Source organism: Protopterus annectens, chromosome 9.part0, assembly GCF_019279795.1.
Source record: "Protopterus annectens isolate FY-2018-M chromosome 9.part0, PAN1.0, whole genome shotgun sequence".
Lineage (NCBI taxonomy): Eukaryota > Metazoa > Chordata > Ceratodontiformes > Protopteridae > Protopterus > Protopterus annectens.
The window spans coordinates 998,541,054-998,563,263 of NC_056743.1; the positions used below are offsets into that span (position 1 = coordinate 998,541,054).

The 22,210-nt window shown below is 40.8% G+C and overlaps 1 protein-coding gene across 1 annotated transcript in view; it reads left to right on the forward strand.

Moving 5' to 3' along the window:
• LMBR1L (limb development membrane protein 1 like) overlaps nucleotides 1-22,210 on the forward strand; it is a 1,236,065-nt gene that overhangs the window by 696,349 nt on the left and 517,506 nt on the right. Inside the window, exon 10 of the mRNA XM_044082192.1 lies at nucleotides 21,497-21,573. Coding sequence (XP_043938127.1) covers nucleotides 21,497-21,573 — 77 coding nt within the window. The remainder of the gene's footprint in view (nucleotides 1-21,496; nucleotides 21,574-22,210) is intronic.

The following is a 22,210-nucleotide window of genomic DNA, read 5'->3' on the forward strand; positions in this document are numbered from 1 at the left end:
AATAATATATCATTTTAATAATTTTATATATATATATATATATATATATATACACACACACACACACACACACACACACACACACACACACACGGAAAAAAAGACATGATGCATCTGAAAAATATTATGTAAATTAAGTCCCACTCCTCTGTAAACATAGAAATAGCATTTATTAAGACTGTTCCACTATGAAAAGCATTCACCGGTAGTAACAAATGGGAGTATCCCATTTGCTCTTACATTATCCTGCTTTACACTACTTCGTCATATTGTTTTAGAACAGTGGTTCCCAAACTTTTGTGTCCCAGGGCACCCTAAAATTTTTTTTAGACCAGCCATGGCACCCAATATTTTTTTTTTGTCAGACAACACTATCAGAACATTTGAAAACTCTTTGGAATAAATATTTTTTAATAATGGGACTATATAGAAACAGTGTAAACACAAAAAATGCAACACAACTTCAGATTAACATTACGCATGGTGTCAATACATTTATTTAAAATCACAAATTAATGAGATTGATGACTCTGCATACTACGTGATAAATGCTCAAGTCTGGCAGGAATTTTCGACAAGCATATTCTCAAATCGTTTTCTACATCTCAAAGTCTCTCTCTCTGCTTACTTTTAATGGAAGTCATCGCAGAGAATGCTTTTTCACACAGTTAAATGGTGCAGAAAGGCAACAGTACCTCAATGGCTTTTGCTCCAATGTCAGGATGTTCCGCTTCAACTTCAAGCCAAAACTGTGCCAAATTAACTGAGTTAAATTTGAGCTGCAATGATCTGTCTGTTTCAACATCGATTAACTGTTCCTTCTCTGTTAGTGAAAGACCAGTCAAATTCTTGTGCTGATGAAAAGGGTTCCTAATCCAATCTTTGTCAGATGTATCAAGAGATGGGAAGTAGTGCTGAAGCTGCTGTTTTAGTAAAGCTAAGTGTTCAAGAATCAGGTTGTGTAATACAACTCCTCCAGGATCAGCTCGTGTTGCATTTGGAAACGTGAATTGAAGTTGCTGTTTCTATTTCCTGTTGCCACAAATCAATTTTGCGTTTAAATGCTTCCAGTTTGTTGGTGACGGAAAGAATGTTAGCATCAACACCTTGCATACCTAAATTCACTGAATTCAGGACTTCAGATATGTCAGCAAGGTATGAAACTTTACTGGTCCAGGAGGAATCAGACAGTAATGTTGCAAATTCATTGTGTGGTTGATTTTGAAGAAAAAATGTTTTCAATTCAAGGTGAAGTTCGCAAACACGTGCGAGAACTTTTCCCCTGGACAGCCATCTGATATCATTATGTAGCAAAACAGTGATATAATCAGAACTCATATCTTTACACAGTTCTGAAAACAGTCGGCTTTTGGCTGGATGCGACTTGATGTAATTAACAATTCGCACCACTTCACGTAAGACAGTATGTAGATCAGATGGCAGTGTTTTACTTACAAGGGCTTCCCTGTGAATAAAATTGAAGTGAACACCACAAAGTACAGTCCACCTCCAGGCGGGTGAGTGAGCAATCACAATTTATTAATATAACAGGACTAAGCGCTTTCGCCAGTAATCTGGCTTCTTCAGAGTCAATTAACTGAACATTTCTTACAATTTAAATACTACACATTTAAATCTCATTGGTTGAAACTGGTACCACCCTTACATTAATTAATAAACTTAAAAACACAGTCAATAACTTTACTGAAAAACTTTCCTAGTCCTAATACACTTAAAATACTCTCTAATTTTATACCCTGTGTGTACAATATAAACAAAAATGTACATATATATATATATATATATAATTCTAATCCTTAAAATCATTTTGTGAAAATCATTGTGAAATTTTTATACAAAAACCAAAACAAAATGTCATTATGTATCATCTAATAAAATTCTTAATTGTCTATCTAACTTAACCACATTTTAAAATTATTAAAAGTTTAAAAGTCTAAATTTGCTGGGACTTAAGTTTCAAAAATGGTTTAAGTGAGACATAGTCATTTAACCCAGGAGGTCTGTAGGAATCTAATCTAATCTGCCATTCTGTTTCTAGCGCACCCACCTTGTTGACTATGTCACCACCATTACCATAATCCATAACCCGTCCAATAACAAAAAATGTAAATCTATTAAAATCCTTGCATTTAGTGCTGTGTAAATAAAGTGCATTGTGCATGTCTTTCTTCTTGATCGATCTATTGTGTTCTGCCACCCTGTCTCTCAACCTTCTTGTGGTCTTGCCCACATAGTATGCTTCACAGGATGTACATGATGCCAAATATACTATAGTCTTAGTACAACAATTGCAGTGCCCATTTTGTATAAAAATTCCAGTGTCTGTAGGTCCCCAATATCTTTATTTATGAGGTCCATGATGATCCTTTCCATAGCTTTGCAGACCAAGCTAGTCAGGCTTATAGTTTCCAGGATCCGTTGAGGCGCCACCTTTGTTGAGAGTGACCACTGTTGCTGTACGCCACTCTTTAGGGGTACATATCCTGTAGTAAGGCTGAGATTGAACAGTAGTTTTATGTTTGAGTTTAGCTCTTCTTGGAGTTCATGTAGGACGCAGCCCGGGACACCGTCTGGTCCCATTGATGCTGTGTGTTTTGCTTTGGAGAAGGAGGCTCTTACCTGAGCATCTGAGATGTCAGGGGGGCAGCACTCTGCTGGGATAGATATTTACCCTTTTGGTGGGGGGGGGAGTTTGCGCTGAACCTGTCAGCTAGGATGTTGGCCATGTCTGTGGGTTCAGTGTATTTTTTGTCATTTTGAACTAATTCTGAGCATATCTGGGAATTCCCACCCAGGTTCCTAACATAACTAAAGAAAGCCTTGTGATTATCCTTAGTGTCCTGTGCAATTTTTCTCTCGAAGCTGGCCTTAGACAATTTTATGAGTGCCCGTAGTTTTTTGCTAATACTGATCAGAGATGCCTTCCCTTTTTGGGATTTTGCTCTATCATGTAGTAGCTTCCTCCTTCTATTGTATAGTTTGTTTATGGCTGGGGTCCACCAGACAGGACGTCTGCCTTTGGAGGATTGGGTCTTGGTTTTATTTGGGATTGTATGATCCATGCATTCCTGAAGGTGTTCATAGAATTCTGCGGTCTGGGCCGTATTTTTCACAGGCCCGGGGGCTTTGAAGGATTCCACCTCGGTTTTGAGGAGTGTGAAATTTGCTTTAGAGAAGTTTTTCACTGTGGTTTTCAGGGCAGGTGGAGTCGGGATGTGAATATCCAGTGAGATTAGTTTATGGTCTGATCTTACCAGTGAGGGATACACTTCTGGTCTGGAGCATAGAGTCCCCATGTTGGTGATGATCAGGTCCAGTATGTTTTCCCCCTCTTGTGGGAGTGGTAACAAGTTGTTCCATAGCATTTGAGTTTATAAATTCTAGGAACCTTTGGTAGGGTGTTGGAGCTAGAGTAATACTCCCAGTCTATGTTTGGGTAGTTGTCACCCAATATAATGGTGTTTGGAGAGACCCTCATATTTTCCAGTGTTCTCAGGAAAGCAGAGTGGGGTTCCTGGGTTTGGGAGGGTGGTCTGTAGCAGGCTATAAACTGGAAGTTAGTTTTACCTACGGTTAGTTGCACATGGATAGTCTCTGATGCTTCGTGCTGTGCCACCAACCTGGAGGTGTGGATATCTTTGACGAATATTGATACTCCCCCTCCTTTTGTGGTTCGGTTCAAGTTTTGGGGCCAAAAAGCATGGTATGAGGTATAACCTGGTAGTGGTGGGGTGCTCTCGGGAGCCTTGAGCCAGGTTTATGTTACTGCACAGATATCGATGTTCTCCATGCTAAGGAGAGTTTTGAGTGCATGCATCTTGAGGTTTAGACTTCTGGCGTTGAGTAGCATTACTCTTAGTTTCTTATCCCTTGTGATACCTATAGAGGTGGGTTTGTCTTTTGAGCCTTGCCTAAAAAAGGCACTATGGGGTAACAAGAGCCTTTGCCAATATCCGAAAGCCCAGGGGTGACAGGTGCAAGCCGTCCCTAGCGAAGCATCGTGGCTTGTCGAGCATGTCATCCCAGGCTGACAGGCATTTTCCCTTTGAATCACACCAATACTTAAGCCAATTGTTGAAATTGATCATCTTGTCTTCATATTGTTGTATCATTCTAGGTGAGGTTAAGATGCTACTCAAGGTCAGGGTCATACCGGCCTGGGCTACATGCTCAGAGAGCTCCTCTGTCTCTTTTCATGTAGTCCAGGGAGGTACGTCTCAGGTCATTCACACCAGCATGGACAATGACTGAGTCATATTTGTACTTGCCTTGGAGTGACCTGAGTGCTTGTGTTATGTGGCTGATCCTAGCGCCCGACAGGCAGCTCACCGTGACCTTTTTGTTCAGCCTGGTGAGCTTGACGTCAGTGTGCCTGACGATAGTCACCTATTACAAGTGCATCAGGTGTGTTGTTTACCCTTAAGGGCTGTGACTGTTCGGCACACTGGCTTTGTGAGCTATGTGTTGCACTTGTTTTGTTTTGGGGTAGCGGTTGCTTGGGTGTCTGCTTTGGAGGTCTCTGCTGCTTAGGCAGATTTTTATTTAGAGCCTCCGAGTATGTTTTTGTGTATTTGTGTGTTTGGTTTGCTATCGTGGTAGATCTGTGTGAGACTGGAATTGTAGTGAGTGTGGTTTCCTTCTCCTCCTGGCTGGTTACGCCAGTACTGAGTTGAGAGAGCTTAGCCTCCAGTTTGGCTATATGGTTGCATCTCTCACATGTGTTGGAATTTGTTGGGAGGAGGAGAGGGTTGTCTGTGTACATGAGACAGTTGTAACATTGCCTCAAGATTCCCAGATTCACCAGCTGGACCGGAGAGGAGATTGACAACTGACCTTTGGACATGCTAGAATAGTATTGGGAATTCCTTTATAATTGAAAAAAAGGGCCAATGGGGAAACAAGGTACTCAAGGGGAGTTTGTGAGGGTGTAGTGCTTTTCATTTTTTAGTGCTGACTTGGTGAGCAAGTGCCAGGTAACTTAAATGCAATGTGTTACAGGTAACTTAAATGCAAAAACGACAAACAGTAACTTTCTTTCAAGTGAAACAAGGAAATAAGTACAGTAAGCAAAGCAGATATCACTAGGGATCCACAGAAGTGCTGAAAAGCCGCGTTTTAGGTGGAATTAGCGTTTCAGGGAAATAACAAGCATACAAACAAAGCTAGATTCAGCAGGCCTGGGTGTAGTCTATGCTACAGCAAACAATGTGTACCAGTTTCAGTAAGAAACAGTTCAAATATGCTGGCACTATAAGCCTTTAACCAGAAATTCCCAGCTCAGAAGGGCAGAGTCCAGCTTCTCCTCCCACAAGAGTGCAGACCACGAACCTTCTTAATGTAAAATAACTGGCCTGAAGCCCAAGTGCTTAAACCAGAACTAATACACTTTTAGAATAACAGACACTGAGCCCTCAATCAGCAGTTCCCAACTTAGAAGGATGTAAGCTACCTATCCTGCCACCACAGTGCAGGCCACAGACCTTCCTAATGTAAAACAACTGGTCTGAAGCCCAAGTGCTTAATCCAAAATACTTAGAATGATAGCTACACTTTAATCAAGTTACTACCAAGCAGTAATAAATACAATTTAATACTTTAAAGAATGCCTGCATTAGTGCTCAAGGACGAATGAGGGTACAATTTATTTGGTCACTAAAACTGGGACAGTTGCATATCAGTCTGTAGGAAATGCTAGCAGTTTTTCTGGCCTTGAAAGCTTTCTGACAGCACTTGAATTCAGGAACCTTGCAAATTTGGACCAGCAATACCAGAGTCATGTGGCACATAAACTGGGTAGGTGGGAACTTGTCTTACCCCTTGTGCAGCCTTACTAGACAGATTTGGATACTGGCCCAGGACTTGGAGATCACTCTTATTGCATTGTACATACCAGACCACAGCAATGTTCTGGCTGATTCTCTGAGCAGGGATGTAACTAGTCCCAAGCTATTGGATGCTAAAAAATGAAGTGTTCTTAGATCTCACTGTGCTTTGGGGAATCCCATCTGTAGACCTCTTTACATCTCCCCAGAGTGAACAACTTCTGAGATTCTGCTCCACAGCCCAACAGGAGGTACCTGAAAGATAAGATACTTATCCTTCACATGGAGCTAGACATTCCTGTACTCCATTCTACCATTACCCCTGATTCTGAGAATACTCTTGAAGACCAGAACTGACAGATCCAGCATGATTCTAGTAGCCCCCCTTCTGGCCCAGACAACATTGGTTCTCCCCTACTCCTCACCCTTAGTGAGAGGAGATTTTGTATGCTCCCGGTGGACACATACCTTCTCAGCTAAATCAGCTGATTGGTTTTCCATCTCAACCTGACTTGTCTGTCTAGTTGCCCTGGATGATTGGGCCGTGATATGAATCTCAATGCCTTATCTTAAGGAAGTTTTATTTATTCTTAAGGAGGCAAGAAAGCCGAACACCAGGAAATCATGCAAGGCAAAATGGAAAAGATTCTGTATATAGTGCCAAGGTCAACAGTGTTCCAGCTCAAGCAGACATTCATTCAGTATTGCTTTACCTGTGGTATTCTAGTGACTGGTGTTTCTCTACAGTTGATGTAGTAGACCTGTTTACATCCATTCCACATGAAGAGGGCCTTGAACTATTTTATGAAGCAGCAAGGACTTTGACAAATTTCAATGAAACATTGCTGAATTTTCTCATGATGGGGATGGAATTTATTCTCAAAAACAATTTATTTTTGAAGGTGAATATTACAAACAGTTGAAAGGTGGTTGGGGGGGCAAGATGTGCCCCATTATATGCCAACATGGTCCTATATGTGTGGGAAGGTAAACATGTATTTAAGTCTGAATTCCATACAAAATGGTTCACATATCTACAGTTTTTGGACGATGTGTTTATCATATGGAAAGAGTCAGATAACCAACCCTGTAGTTGTTTCTGGAGTACCTCAACAATATGTGTACTTATTTTAAATTTACTTCCACAACCATTAACTACCTGGATGTAGGTGTCTGAAAGAACCAGTCAGCAGGTTGTTTCACCTCAGATATTCAGGAAACATTTTCTAATGACTACCTAGATTATAAAAGCTGTCACCCTAAATTCACCAAGCATATTTTTAAGGGGCAACTTGTCAGGGCAGCACGCATGTGTTCAGACACCAGCAGTTTCCACCAAGCGATGGAAATTATTACAAACATGTTTAAAAACAGAAGGTAACCCAACAAAGTATTAGAACCCATAAGGGCTCAAATTTTGCACAGGTGGAGAACTAAATTCAAGCCCCTATTAGATGAAACTAACCTTGGTGGTACTATAAACAAGACAAAGAACAATTCTCAACACAGTGAGAGTATGGTAATACCATTTGTTGTAGGGGAAAAGCAGGTGAGAGAAATTATATCCAGAATGCCCCTGCGTACTTGAATCTAATAATATAGTATTAAAGGAAAATGGATACAAGCTTAATTTGCACAAAGGAAACTGTAGCAACAAGGGTATAGTTTACATTTCAATCTGCCAATCCTGTGGCAGTTATTATATAAGTAAGACAGAAAGAGAACTTAGAACAAGGATCTACAAATATTTGTATGCGATATCAAGGGGTATTGTGAATAATTCACTGTATAAACACTCCTTACAATGTCAGGACTTCACTAGATTTAAATTTGGGATCTTAAAACAAGTTCCATTAAATGACCGAGGTGGGTGGTGGGACCACCGGTTGAGTTGAGAGAACTTTTTTGGATAATTAATAACACACCACCAGGTATTAATGAAAATATTCCTTTGGCTCCAGTGTTGAAAAAAGAGCTCTGGATGTAGCATAGTATTTTTCTTAAAGCTTCAACATTTTATATTTTTAACATAAATGTTTTAAGTTGTCAGTTTATGGAGCAGTGTGGATCACTTTAATTACAGAATTTTTAATTTGTAAATTGTCTAACTAGAATGTAAATGACACCTATTATATAAGAGGTACATATGGGAATAATAACTTAGTTCTGAAGAAGTCTCTGTTTTGGTGAGGGAGACAAAGGCACTTAACTTTCTTTGTATTTAGAATAAAGTGTGTTCATAAGAATTTTGGTCCTGTTATTCCTGTGGAGATATGGAGCTTATGGCCGTGATCCCAGTGAATTGCTTTTCTAAGTTGGCTTTGGTCAAACTCTGGAATTGCTGAAATATATGTCGAATGCAACCTAGGGACAAACTTTAATATGGGTCAAGATTTGTACTTTGGCAATATCGGAGTTCGACATTGCCAGCATTCGAGGTTCGGGTTTTGCGTGAAGTGGATTTGACAGAGTCCACTTCAAATAAATGATAGTAAACCCTGCAAGTCACCTTATCGTCTTACTACTACACATCTCTTGTCTGTTTTTTTGATTCTCCCCTTGATCTGACTTTGATTATAGGCTTCTGGTTTACCTTGACAGAGTTGCATCATAGATTCTTTGCCATAATGTGCTCCTTAGAATTATGTGTTGTTCCTTCAAAAAAAAAAAAAACACACGGGCACATTCTTTTAGCCTGTTTTACATAGAAGCAGACAATTCTTGACTGTCGGGTCTTTTGACTAGCTGCATTGTACCATTCAGGACAAGAATCAAATTATGCATTGGAGTTAACTTAGTCTTTTCACTTCACTATTGGGTTCACTGTTCTAATGTTCAGTTTTTTTTGTCCAGAATGGTAATTGCATCCTGCCATGCCTTCATAAAAAAACTACAGCTGTCGTCGTACATGCAGTTTGTTAATCATTGGTCTGTGCTGTGTAGTAGATATTTATTTTGGATGATCTGTTGTGTGTGTGTTTTTTGCATTTCTTCTGCATTAAATTCAGCAGTAGCTCCCCCAGTAACTCAGACCACTAGCAGCCAGGTTAAATTTGTTTATTTCAGTTTCTGCTTGATTTGTTGCATTAAGCTCTAGGTCAGTCCGAAGCACATTTTTCACATGTCATCTTTGCTGACTACTGTCCCAAGTTGCCATTTTCCCAACTACAGGTGAGCCTAGGAGCCAGAGTCTTGAGTTGTTCTTCAGTATCTGAATCTTTTATTTTTCTTTGTTTTCTTTATCCAAGCTGAAGCCTGCATAAGAGTTTTTACAGTAGTCCTAGAATACTAGTCTGTAAAATCCCGCTCTTCCTCATTCTAGGAATAACTGGTATGGTAAAGTTTTCCATTTTGTGCATTAATTCAGTCTTCTCATCTTTAAAATTACTGGTATCTTCCTGTGTCTTCCCTAGTGTATTTTCCAAGAGTATAAATTTCTGCATGTTCTTTCATGTTTTGCTTTGTCATCTGCTTTTTAGTCAGTTTCCAAACTGTTGTATCTTTAATTAATAGAGCAGTAAGGAATACTCAGCTAACATTGGGAGCTGTTTCTTGTTTACTGTTGTCTGCTAGTTTTTAAGTCCCTTTAAAGATTTGCTTATATTTTGCATTTCATCATCATTAGAAAACCTGTAAGTAATATTTCAGTGCTGTAGGCTATGGTCCTAACTTCAGTTCCCCCGCTACAAGAGACCAGAATCCTGAATTAATTCATCTGCAAAGCTCTTAATCTTGTTTCTTGTACCCTAATGATGGTTTCCCATCGACTTTGACAATGCCATCATCCTGTTTGTTTCCTGAAACAAAATAATGGTCACATCACTTTCCAATTATTTCTTCAACACTCGGCTCACTGCAGTTTCAAAGTTGTTGTTGTTTGTCTTTTCAGCTTTTCCCGGTTAGGGGTCGCCACAGCGGAACTCCTGTCCGCTAATGATTGACAGTCTATTTTTTTAATTTTTTTTATTTTATGGTGCCGAGTTGCCAGCCCCGATGGCCAACCTTCAGCGAAGGCACACCCATTCACGCATGTCTTTCGGAGGCCACTCGACCGCGGGGAGGACATGCAGACTCCACACAGAAGGCAGTTTCAAAGTATTTAATAAAAAAAAAAAAAGTTGAGCTGAGACAATGACATGGCTACACATCAAGTAAGTTACAACTGCTTTATTCAGATAATTTTTTTCAAGCACTGTTTACAGCGCAAGTCACTGCATCCAGTTTCTGTTGAGAGTCGCATGTTCAAACCATTGTTAGTGGAATAGAACCTTTCAGCAAAACAAGTAAAATTGACACCTGACCTGTGAGCATACGTTCATGGCTGGAGTCCATTCCCAAAGTTCTCTTTCACATCAGGCATCTTACACATTAAAGTACAGTGTGATCAAAGAAATTTGCTGGAATTCCTCTAGTTATACAACAGGGAACTAGCATGAAGCCTTTCAGTAATATAAACACTTTTACAAGGTTTGCAGACTGTGCAAGAATATTGTGCCTCCCTTCTCAGGAAGGCCCCTGTTTTTCACAAGATGACAGTGTTCTGTGGAAACAGTAGAATCTACTGCACAAAACACAAAACATCACATTTGGTAAAAAGGCAGAAATAGGTTGTCTCATTTCACTGTAGCAGTTTTCTTCCACATAATATGGATGCTTGAAGCAACTAATTTGTCTTTAGGCCTATTGCAAACCTTTATTTCCAAGTGGATGGTTCTTAATTTGAGCAAAATGGTAACCTGCATCATTCCATTCTCTTACCTTACTGGTGGTCCTGACCTATCTCAAGTTACTTGTATGATTTGGTATTCAGTCATTATATGGTAAGGATGCAAGTGCCCACTATTTTTTCACACCATTGCCTTATTGTTAGGAAGGTGGCTGGTCTGCATTTCCTTAAAAGTGTCCTACATCTTTGTCCTATGAATGACCCCCTCATATTTGTGGGATCTTCATAATTGGTGTGCTTTTCCTTTTCTTATTTTTGTCTACTAGCTGTTGAAGTCTTTTTTTTGTTTGTTTTTTTAATGACACTTTTCCTGGTATTTATTACTGCTGTGATTAGGATATTGCAGCTTCAGGCAGTTATTTGTTGGGAACCATATCTGGTCTTTCACAAGAATCTGATGCCCCTTAGAGCAAGTTTATATTTTCTTCTGGAGGTGGTTTAAGTTGCCCTAACTAAGCCAATCCATGTCTATTTTATTTGGTAGGGCAGAAACCATGGTAGCAAAAGTCCGTACACTCTGGATGTTCAAGATCAGCTCAAGTGACACCTGAGGTGAGTGCACAAATTTGAGGATGAACCATTTATTTTCCTTCGTCACTGTAGAACGAGAAGAGAATGCAGTTGCTAACCAGAAACATTTCTTTTGTATTCAGGTGACTAATCACCTTCTGGCAAATTCTTTAATCAAAGTCCCATCAATTAGTGGAGATGCTGCTTCAGAAATGTTTCTTTTACAGATGTTTGTGCCATGAAAGTTGGACTTTTGGCTTGCATTCATGAAGCATTACTGCCTCGGCATCAGTTCTGATATTAGGTCTGTTTTTAAACAGTATTGCAGGATTCATCCTTCATTTGTTACTCTAGGACTTGGCCTTTAGATGCACTTCTTGTATTATTCTCTTTGTCTTTCCATCCCTGTGGTTTACTGTTTGCAATTCAGCCCAACTACAGGCCTTCCAAAGAAGATTCTTTTCATTTGATGGCAATAAATGTATTGTTACCATATCAGGTGACTTGTGAAGAGGATCCTTATTGTTGGGTCAGGAAAACCCTTCCTACATCCTTCTGTGTATGAGCATCTCCTCCATCCTGCTTCCTCTGTTGCAGATCCTTGTAGGTTAGGGAATGTTAACTTTATTTTTTTGTTAACAGTATGAGTATAAATCTGCTTTTATTTGTAGGAAGCTGCAAGGTCTCCTTTGCTTTTTAGACACTGTCTCGCTATGTTAAAGGAGTTTAACATAGCGAGACAGCTTTAGAAAAAGTAACCAAGATCTTCCTTTCTCCGTTGCTTTTTTTTAAAGCTGTCTCGCTATGTTAAATGGGTTTAATATAGCGAGACACCTTTAAGAAAAGCAACAGAGATTCTCAGTTGCTTTTTTTAAAGCTGTCTCGCTATGTTAAACTCCTTTAACATAGCGAGACACTTTGTAAAAGCAACTGAGATCTTGCTTTCTTCGTTGCTTCCACCCACAGCTCTGATGTACTGAGTAAGCATACGCATGCACAGTACATTAGAACTGCCGCAGAATACCAGACAGCTGCAGAAGAGCAGCAAGGAGGCATTATACAGTGCCATTATTTATGAAAAATAAGTATTTTTTTTTCTTAAATAATGTCATTGTATAATAGCAATAACCCACTTCTGGGTGTGGGGTAATGCTGGATTTACCCATGGTTGTCTTTGTTTGGCCACTCTGGCTTCGCCCTCGTGACCATACCACACCAATCGTGGGTAAATCCAGCATTACCCACACCCAGGCGTGGGTTATTGCTCTATTAACAGGTACAATGCATCTAGTTGAGTATTAATCAAATATATAGTACTGTAAATGGAGTACACAAACACAATTGAAAGAGAAATAATGTGTAAGGTACAATTCACAGTGAACACTGACACCATTCTGAGAAAAAATATTGTACTGTATATAGTGGAGAGACAAGTGGAGATAAAGTAAAACATTTAGGAGTTAGGAGTACTGCCTGTTATCCAGGAGATGTACAGTTGTGTATCTAGTTTATTGTGAAGTATTCCCGGAAATGTGTTTTGATTACTTGGTAATTTATGTGCTTGAGAGTTTTTGAAGAACATTCCAAAGCTTTGCTACACAGTTGGAGCATGAGTCTCCTGCTGAGTTTGTGATTTTGTGATGCTGAACAGTTATTCAGTCTTTTGAGTGGATAGTTCTGTTTGTGTGATGGTGTTAGAGCATTTCTTTTAAAGCAAGATGTTTGCCAGGGTTATATTAGATTATGGGCTAGTAAGAGTTGGTTATAGCAGAGATGATTATGGAGTTCTGTCCAGCTTGAATATTTGAGAGTTGTGCAATGATGTGTATTATAGTGATTATTAGATGCAAATCTAGTTATTTTAACATTGTTCAAATTTAGTTAGTGTATTGGATTGCAAGTTGAAGAAGAGTGGGGAGCATACCTCTCAACTGTCCCTGATTTTGACTCAAATTTTAACTCTGCCCCTCTTAATCCCTCCTAAAACTAGAGACTTTTGGAGGAAAGGTGGTGAATTACACTTAATGAATAATGACAATAATTAAGAGTTATAAACTTCTCTTACTTCAGAAAATGTGTATTAATTTATATGCTCTGATTCAAGTTAATAGCACTAATATTTTAAAAGTGTCCCTGATTGTTTTTCTTGACTTGTCCCTGATTCAGTTAAAATTTGTCCCCAATTGTTTGAGAGGTCTGGTGGGGAGGCATAGAGTAGAAGTACGTACAAGGACGGGGTTTTTTTTCTATATTTCCCTTGTTCTGTCAGTTTGGAATGATTTGGTTCTGTGTAGTAGGCTGAGCTTACGGTGTTTGTTTTTTGACAACAGTCTGAAAGTGGGATGTCAAACTTCATGTTATTGTGTATTATGACTCTAAGAGTTTAGTTTATGGTACCTGTTCAAATTATAATGTTATTTCGTAAGGTGCTATCGAATGAGGTTTTGTGTGTTATTGTTTTGGGAGTGAATAGTAAAAGTTTGGTTTTATTGTGGTTCAGTTTGAGTTGTGAATTTGCTACCCATGATTCTGTAGATGGGAAGGATTCTTGGGTTAACTGTTGTAGTTTCAGTTGGTTGGAAGCAGCACAGATAAATGTTGAGTCATCTTTATATTGAATTGAAGTAGAGAGTTAGTAGGTGGCTGTGTGGAACCTGGACGACTGGATGGGACAACATAAATTCTTTCCAGGGATAGAGCGCACAACCCTTCTGGACATGGGCAGTCATCACTAAATGCAATCTTGGGTATTGACTAGCATTTCTATGGTATTACAATGGGATGAAATTCCTAGGCTTAAAATGACCTCTGGGTTGATAAGATCATAGGAGATTACTAGGCTATGTTCAGGCTCTTTTAGTTACCACAAAGTCAAGTAACCAAACCACGAAGGCGGACACACCACAGACGTTTATTGGAACAGGCAACACGTTACAATCCAGATACAGACTCCAAAATCACCCCTGATTCCTTCTATATCTTTGAACCTTTTCAAACAATGCCAGGAATCTTTTATTATGTGTTCCACGTCTTCAAACATAGATTTAAGTGAAATATCTACAAAGGCCGCAATGGGTTCAGTTTTAGATCCTCTTGCACTAACTATAGGCCTATATTCCAACTTGTCAGCCCCTTTATGTGTCTTCGGAATACCAAACAGTGTGGGTATTTTCGGAAATTTAACTGCCAAGAAGTCGTATTCATTCTCATTAATTGAAGCCGGACAAGGGAGGGGGTACAGTGATTATGACCAACACAGATTATATTTCTGACATGACAGCTTTATTAAATAGGGATGAAACCTATAGAGCGGTGTCAAGAAGTGAAATCAATAGGGCTTATATGAAAATTGATGTATTTTTACAAGATGCCCTTTCCCAAGGTTCAATTAATGAGAATGAATCATAAAGGCTGACAAGTTGGAATATATGCAAGAGGATCTAAAACTGAACCCATTTATTTCACTTAAATCTATGTTTGAAGAAAGATTCCTGGCATTGTTTGAAAAGGTTCAAAGATATAGAAGGAATCAGGGGTGATTTTGGAGTCTGTATCTGGATTGTAACGTGTTGCCTGTTCCAATTTGGTTACTTGACTTTGTGGTAACTAAAATTGTTTCACTTGACTCTGCCCTGGTGGGTGTTTGCGTTTGTTCTTTTGAATTGTTCAAACCACTGGGAAAGTTGCCGTGATCAGCGTTTGGTGGACCTAACATGCAGGCGATTTTAAAGGAGCTGGCAGTTGTTGTGGACAAATTAATTAAAGCCTATGATGGAGAAGCGGTCAATCAATGTCAACGATGTGACCGGACGAGAAGGTGTAACGGAACCGGTGAGCCCTACCGACACAGAAGTTCGATGTTTCACCTTGCATTCACCACTGGGGACAATCCCGTGTGGGCAGCAGCCTAGGGTAGGATCGTATGCAGGGGTGGCTGGTTCACAGACTGGTTCCCACGCTAGGAACACATCGCAAGAAGGTGCAGTTATCCACCCGAACGGGTTTGAGCCTAACGAGGATTTCGACATCACTTCCTGGTTCGACGAGCCAGCTACACGGGATACCAACAGCAGGAACCAAAGATTGATTGTCAAACCGAGTGTAAGGGAACAAATTTACAACTATGAGAAACTTTGTAAAAAATATCGAGCAATTCAGCTTGATACGAAGTTTTTGAGTAAATCCAGAGACCTAAATCAAGTTCCGAAGGGTCTCAGGATTTGGAAAAGGCCCATGGGGATCGACGAGGGGTCGGCAGCATTTTCTGAACTGGTCGAGTTGTTTAACAAAACAGGTGTTGACATGCTGGACATTATTATTAGGAATAATGACAAAAAGTTGAATGAAATTAAGGATGAAATAAGGAATTTATATGTGAGTATTACTACTGACCTTTTGTTTGAGCAATACAAAATTAATTTTGATAGAGTGATTAAAAGTGTAGACATGTTTGTTTTAAAAAGTTCTGAAACAAAAGAAAGGAAACTTAAAAGAGACACCCTAGACTATAAACACAAATGTGCATATCCGCCTGGGATAAAATACAGGGGATTTGATGTAGCTAATGACAAAGAGGGTGAAGTTGTACGTGAAGAAGAAAATTATGATTTTAATGTTGCAGAAGAATTTAATGGTGGGGTACATTGTGTGAATGATTTTTTAGACACGGAGGACCAACCTCGAAGGTCCGAGACTTAACAGAGCGAACAGGGGGGAAACACAAGAAAACTTTTATGGAAGAACCAACAGGAGGGGGAGATATTAATAAATGAGAACACCTTGGTGGGGGAAAATTCTAAAGGAGAAGGAAATTTGTGTAATGACAGTTTTGGGGTGGGAAGTTTAAGTGAGATAGTAAATAATGAACAAATAAATATTGATGTTAGTTATGAATTTTTTGATGCAAAGAATTGCTTTTATAATATTACAGGGGTACCACCCTTGTTAAATATGGAAGAGACACAGGGAGTGTGTAAGGATAACAATATGATTGAAACACAGGAAATAATTACTCAAAACAATGAGAGTGTGTCTGAAATTTTAGATAATTATGAATTTGTTATTATGGAAGGAAGCAATTTCAAAGTGTATCGGAAAGATGATTATTGTATATACAATTACACCGACCTTAACATTAATAAAGAACACTTTGAGTTATTCTCAAAAGGGGTTAAATTTGTGCCTACGTTCAAACCCGATGCAGTAAAAACGCTTGTGGAATTAAAGATGTTCACAAGGCAGATGCATCTAAAAATGTTTTTTGCTGGGGGGAAGAACAGTGAGATAATAAAAATGTATAACCCCAACATTTATAGTAATTTTAAAAGGAAAAGTGCATTTGTGCCTCCATTTCACAAGGAAGTACTAGGTTTTGAAAGAATAGTGGAGGCTCATGTGAGGGAGATGTTAAAAAATTTTAAAGTGGTGGATGACAATCTAACAAAGAAAGAAAGGGAGTTATTAGACACTTTAAAGAAATCTGGTCTGTATAGATTCATGAAGCCGGACAAGGGAGGGGGTACAGTGATTATGACCAACACAGATTATATTTCTGACATGACAGCTTTATTAAATAGGGATGAAACTTATAGAGCGGTGTCAAGAAGTGAAATCAATAGGGCTTATATGAAAATTGATGTATTTTTACAAGATGCCCTTTCCCAAGGTTCAATTAATGAGAATGAATCTTCTTGGCAGTTAAATTAATACCCACACTGTTTGGTATTCCGAAGACACATAAAGGGGCTGACAAGTTGGAATATAGGCCTATAGTTAGTGCAAGAGGATCTAAAACTGAACCCATTGCGGCCTTTGTAGATATTTCACTTAAATCTATGTTTGAAGACGTGGAACACATAATAAAAGATTCCTGGCATTGTTTGAAAAGGTTCAAAGATATAGAAGGAATCAGGGGTGATTTTGGAGTCTGTATCTGGATTGTAACGTGTTGCCTGTTCCAATAAACGTCTGTGGTGTGTCCGCCTTCGTGGTTTGGTTACTTGACTTTGTGGTAACTAAAATTGTTTCACTTGACTCTGCCCTGGTGGGTGTTTGCGTTTGTTCTTTTGATATGTTCAGGCTCTGACTCGGCCATACTTTTAAGCTCAAAGTCTTTCTGTTGGCTAGGCTAAGGTGATATCTCATGCTGCACTGCTCTCTATCCCCAGATCTTGTTTGCCACTCATGTAGCTCGGACGTGGTCTCGCTCTTGGCTGTGGCTAAGTACCCTTTTTCTTATATCAGAGAAGTTTTTTGCAAAAAAGCTATTTTAATAGATATTGTGTGTGTTCTTTTATAGCGTATTCTGTGGTATCGCACTAGCTGTTTCCAACAGGCTAGGCCCGTTTCAGTTAGAGGACCTAGTCTGTCCCCTTGTTTTCCTTGTGTGCTAAATCCTTCCCTTGGACTAAAACCATTTAAATTAGAGGAATTAGTCCTCCCCCCTTGTATTTGTGTCTAAGGATCGTTTGAGTTAGAGGTCTTTGTGTGTGGTTCTGTCTGTTGTTTGGCTTGTTCCTGCGCTTGTGGCTGTTTGACCTTTGATCTAATTTTGAGTTAGTTACTTGCTATCTGTGGTAACTATGTCCAAAGATACTAAGGAGCATAAGACCTCGGGCTTCAAGAAGTGCTCCAAGTGCAGTTATAAGATGTCCATCACTGATGGACACTCTTTGTGTGTACTGTCTGGGAGCGATTCATCTTCAGAAATTGTGTAGTTTTTGTCATGCCTTTAGCCCACGTGTTCAGGAAAGGAAGAACAAATTGATTTTGAAGGGACTTCTGAAACCCTCCTTCGAGGAGGGTCTGGAGAGTGCTTCCAGCTCTAAGGCAAAATCTACCAAGGCTAAAAAGCGATCCCCAGCTCCATCAGTATCCTCGGAGCCACTGGAGAAAATAGCAAAATCTTCATCGACATCCTCTGCTCCATTGTCCTCGGGGCTGCAGGAAGTGTCAGTGGTTATGGAACCTGCTTCGGCTCCAATTTTCTTGGAGCCTGTTTGGAGCTGGTCGCCTAGCATTAGGCCGCTATCTCCTCCTCGCAGGTCTCTATCTCCTTTCCCTATCCTCTAAATCTTCCAGGACCTTATCAGATGTGGACGTCGATAGAGTGGTGCAGAGACTTCTTCAGTCACCGGTACTGGCTAAATTGTTCTCAGCTCTGACCCAGTTGGCTCCGGAGCCAGTCCCTCAACCTACATTGATACTTCCTCCTCAGAGCACATCTCAGCTTTCGGAGCCGGAGTGCTCGGCTCCGTGTGATGTCCCTAGGTCGGTCCCGACAGCCCCTCCTGGCTTATCGGTTCCGAAGTCAGCTCCGACCCCGTCGGCACCGTCCACGGGGTTCAGGACTCTGGATTCATTGGTCGGACCCGAGGGAAAGGCTTCGGGACACCTGTCGGCTCCTAGTCTCCCTCTCGGTGCTTCGGCGTGGGGAAGCCTGACTCCTGTCTCGGTTTTGGAGGCTGTTCGTTCTTCGGATCCAGGAGGACCAGCCTTTGAGGCCATGTAGAGCATGCTGGCCAGGTCACCAGCAGCATCATACGGGTCGGTCACTCTTTCCCCTACAACACCGGTGCAGGTCTCTGATTGCCATCTATCTCTGGACAGCGGAGCCCCAAGGCCTCAGGGTACCCCGAGTGGTCCCCATATTTCTGAGGGCCCCTCAGAGTTTTTGCCTAAGGAGCCACCCAGAAAGAAGACGTGCAAGAGGAAGCAAATGGATTCCCAGGATGAGTCTGTCACGTCAGACACCGACCTCGAGGAATCTGAGGGATCCCCTAAGTCATCCTGTGAGGATGTTTCTTTCTCTGACATCCTAGAGATTTTGAAGCAAAGAGGTGACTGGCCATCCAAAGCCCCCTCCGAGGAGGAGTCTGTCTTCCTGAAGGCCTTTGGTGCTCAGCCTTCCGCCTCCTGGGTATCTCCACCCTTCGAGCTTCTGGATTTGGTTTGTCGAAGGGTGTGGGAAACCCTTGATTCTGTGGAACCAATCCCCAGGAGACCCAATAAATTGTCTGCCCCTCCTGATAAGAAATTTCTATCCAAGGGAGTCCCTGTGGATGCCATGGTGGTGGCAGCTGCCACCCAGAAGGAATTAGCCGAGACTTCTTCCACCGTCCATCCCCCTAACAAGGAGTCTAGGACTATGGACCAGTATGGGAAGCGTACGTTTTCTTCAGCGACCTTTACCTTATGGTCACTGAATTACTTATCACACTTTACATGGCTCCAGAGAGATCTTCTAATGGAGCTTGGAGGTACTCCCACGTGTAGCGTTTCTGAGGCGGTGGCTCAGAAGGTCAGTGCTCAGATGTCTACCTCAATTCTATTGCAAACTCCTCCATGAGGCTGATCTCCTACGCAGCCGAGGGAGCGAGTAGGGCAGCATGTTCAGGAGTTGCTCTTAGGAGGCAGGTCTGGATGCGCCTTTGTCATTTCGCGGAGGCCTTCAAGTCTTCATTCACCGATGCCCCATTTGATGGTTCCTCTTTGTTCAGAACCAAGGTGAAAGACACACTCACTAGGTGTGAGCAAGAGGGGAAAACTCTGTCTGCCGTAGGAGTCTGTTTTTCCCTTCCCTCTAGGCCTTATCCCAAGGCCCAGAGGGGTGGCAAAATGTGGTTCAAGAAATCAGAGTTTTATTTCCCGGTGCACAAGGTGAGCCCCCCTCCAGAGGCAGGGGAGGGGGTGGTTATTCAGGAAGACGCCGCCCTAGGGGCAGAGGAGGCCCTCGCAACTCAGGAGACCACGATTCCTTTCGTGGTTCTCCCTACCGCCACTCCTGATGGGAGGCCAGACTGTGCGGAAGAGGTTTTCAATCTGGGCACATGCCAGAAAGATTGACCCTTACACAGCTCCAATTTCATCTGTATTGGAGTTCCTGTCTATGCTTTTTAACCAGGGTTCAGCGGCCGCAACCATTAAAGTCCAGTTGGCGGCAACTTCTACCTTTCATGTTGCAGACGAACCTAGCCTAATGGCACATAGACTCTGTAAGGCTTTCCTGAAGGGCACTTTGTTGCTTCGTCCTCCAGTCTCGGAACCTGTTATGCCTTGGGACTTAAACTTTGTTCTACAGGGTCTTACTTCAACCCCCTTTGAGCCTGCAGCCACTTATGATTTAAAATTCTTAACTTGGAAGACTGTCTTTTTGGTAGCCATCACGTCAGCCAGACGCATTTCGGAGCTTCAAGCTTTATCAATCAAAACCCTTTATTTGATTTTTCATAAGGACATGGTTTCTCTCAGACCGAATCCCTCCTTTCTTCCCAAAGTAGAGTCAGTTAGTAACCTTAACCAATCTATTGAATTGCCAGTGTTTTTTTCTCAGTTCTCAAACAAGGCAGAATTCAAATTTCATCAATTGGATGTGCACAGACAATTACGATTTTATTTGCACAGAACGAAAGACCTCAGAAAATCTGATCAGTTGTTTTTCATTTTTGGGAAACAGAATTGGGTCTCCTGTTGTCCAGGTGGATTTCCAGTTGTATTTCTTTCATTTATACTTCAGGGTGAAGAGATTTACCGTTCCTAGTGAAGGCTCACTCTACCCAGTCTGTATCTACGCCTACAGCTTTTCAGGCCAGATTGTCTATGGATGATATTTGTGCTGCGGCTACTTGGGCATCTCCTCACACCTTTGTTACTCATTACAAGTTAGATGTGGTATCAAAGGGCATGTCTTCCTTTGGTTCCACAGTGCTCAGGAGTATATTTCACTGAGCCTGCCAGGATTTAGGCGCTGGTGAAGCTGTCCGGGTAAGAATGTATGCGAGATTGGACTACATAACATCAAGAAGTTATGTGCTCACCATAACTTTCGATGTATGTAGTCCATCTCGCCTCACATTCATACTTACTCCCACCCCCCACCTTCCCCCGTCCTGTGGAGGATCTGGAAGTTAGGCCTGGTTTCAGAGTTCCCTTCATTCTTGGTTTGTTTTTCCTTTCCTTTGGTGGTGTTATGCATGGAGAATGAGTGCTGGTGCTCACAGCAAACTTAGATCTGGGGATAGAGAGCAGTGCAGCATGGGATACCATCTTAGCCCAGCCGATAGAAAGACTTTGAGCTAAAAAGTATGGCCAAGTCGGAGCCGACATTCGGCTCCGAACCCACGGGTAAGAATGTGAGGCGAGATGGACTTACATCAGACGTTATGGTGAGTACAAAACTTCTTGTTCTTTCCACAGTGGTAGGATGAAATGTAATGGTAAAAAAGATCCAAACAGAATACCCAGTAGTCATGTTCTCTTTGAAGGCCATTCATGTAGCATAGTTGTCTGCATTTAAATTACAGGAAGGGGAAGAAAAAGGTAAGTGGTAGAGTAATGCAATAGTGAGTGAGGGTGTGAAAAGCCTGTGAGTATAGCAAATAAATAAATAAAAATAATATATATATATATTTTTTTGTAGAAATGCGACAGAGAGCATCCCCCTTGCAGCGGAATCTAGGATATCCACTGGCCATGCTACTTCTTTTGATACTTACGGTAAGGGAGTGTGTATTTCTTGCACATTTATTTTCAAAGCATAATAGTACATTGTCTGAGAAACTTTCATAGAATATGCATTTGGGTACAGAATAAAATATTACACCTGTCTTCCATTATCTCAGTTTTCACCTTTGGGTAATGCTAGCTCCAGTGGCATCTTAGTGGACAGAAATATTTGAACAGTTATGATTACCCAATCAGAACAGTCAGCAGTTACAGCTGTTGGCTATGGGGGATGCTGTAAAATACATTCAACACTGAGCTGAAACTCCAGTTAGCTACCTACAAGTGCACATTTCTGTATTCAAAGATTGATTTTAAGTTTGAAATCCATTCTTCAGAATTCTTTTTGAACTGCTGAGTACATTTTATGTGTAACTTTAGGGCACTCCCTGTGTTAAACAGAATTGTTTTGAGAACAAATACGTTTTGTTTTCTGAAGATTCTCCTCAGATGTTTTGTGGCTGTGCAGTATAAAGTTATCATGACCTAACTTCTAACCAGCATTTATGTCTTTTGGAAATTAGTACTTGTAACTTTATTCTGAATTTAATATTTTAAAGGAGTTTTTCTCTTCAGAACACCCTTTGTTGTGTAACTGTTGCAATTTTTCATTTTATGTATGTGTATTACA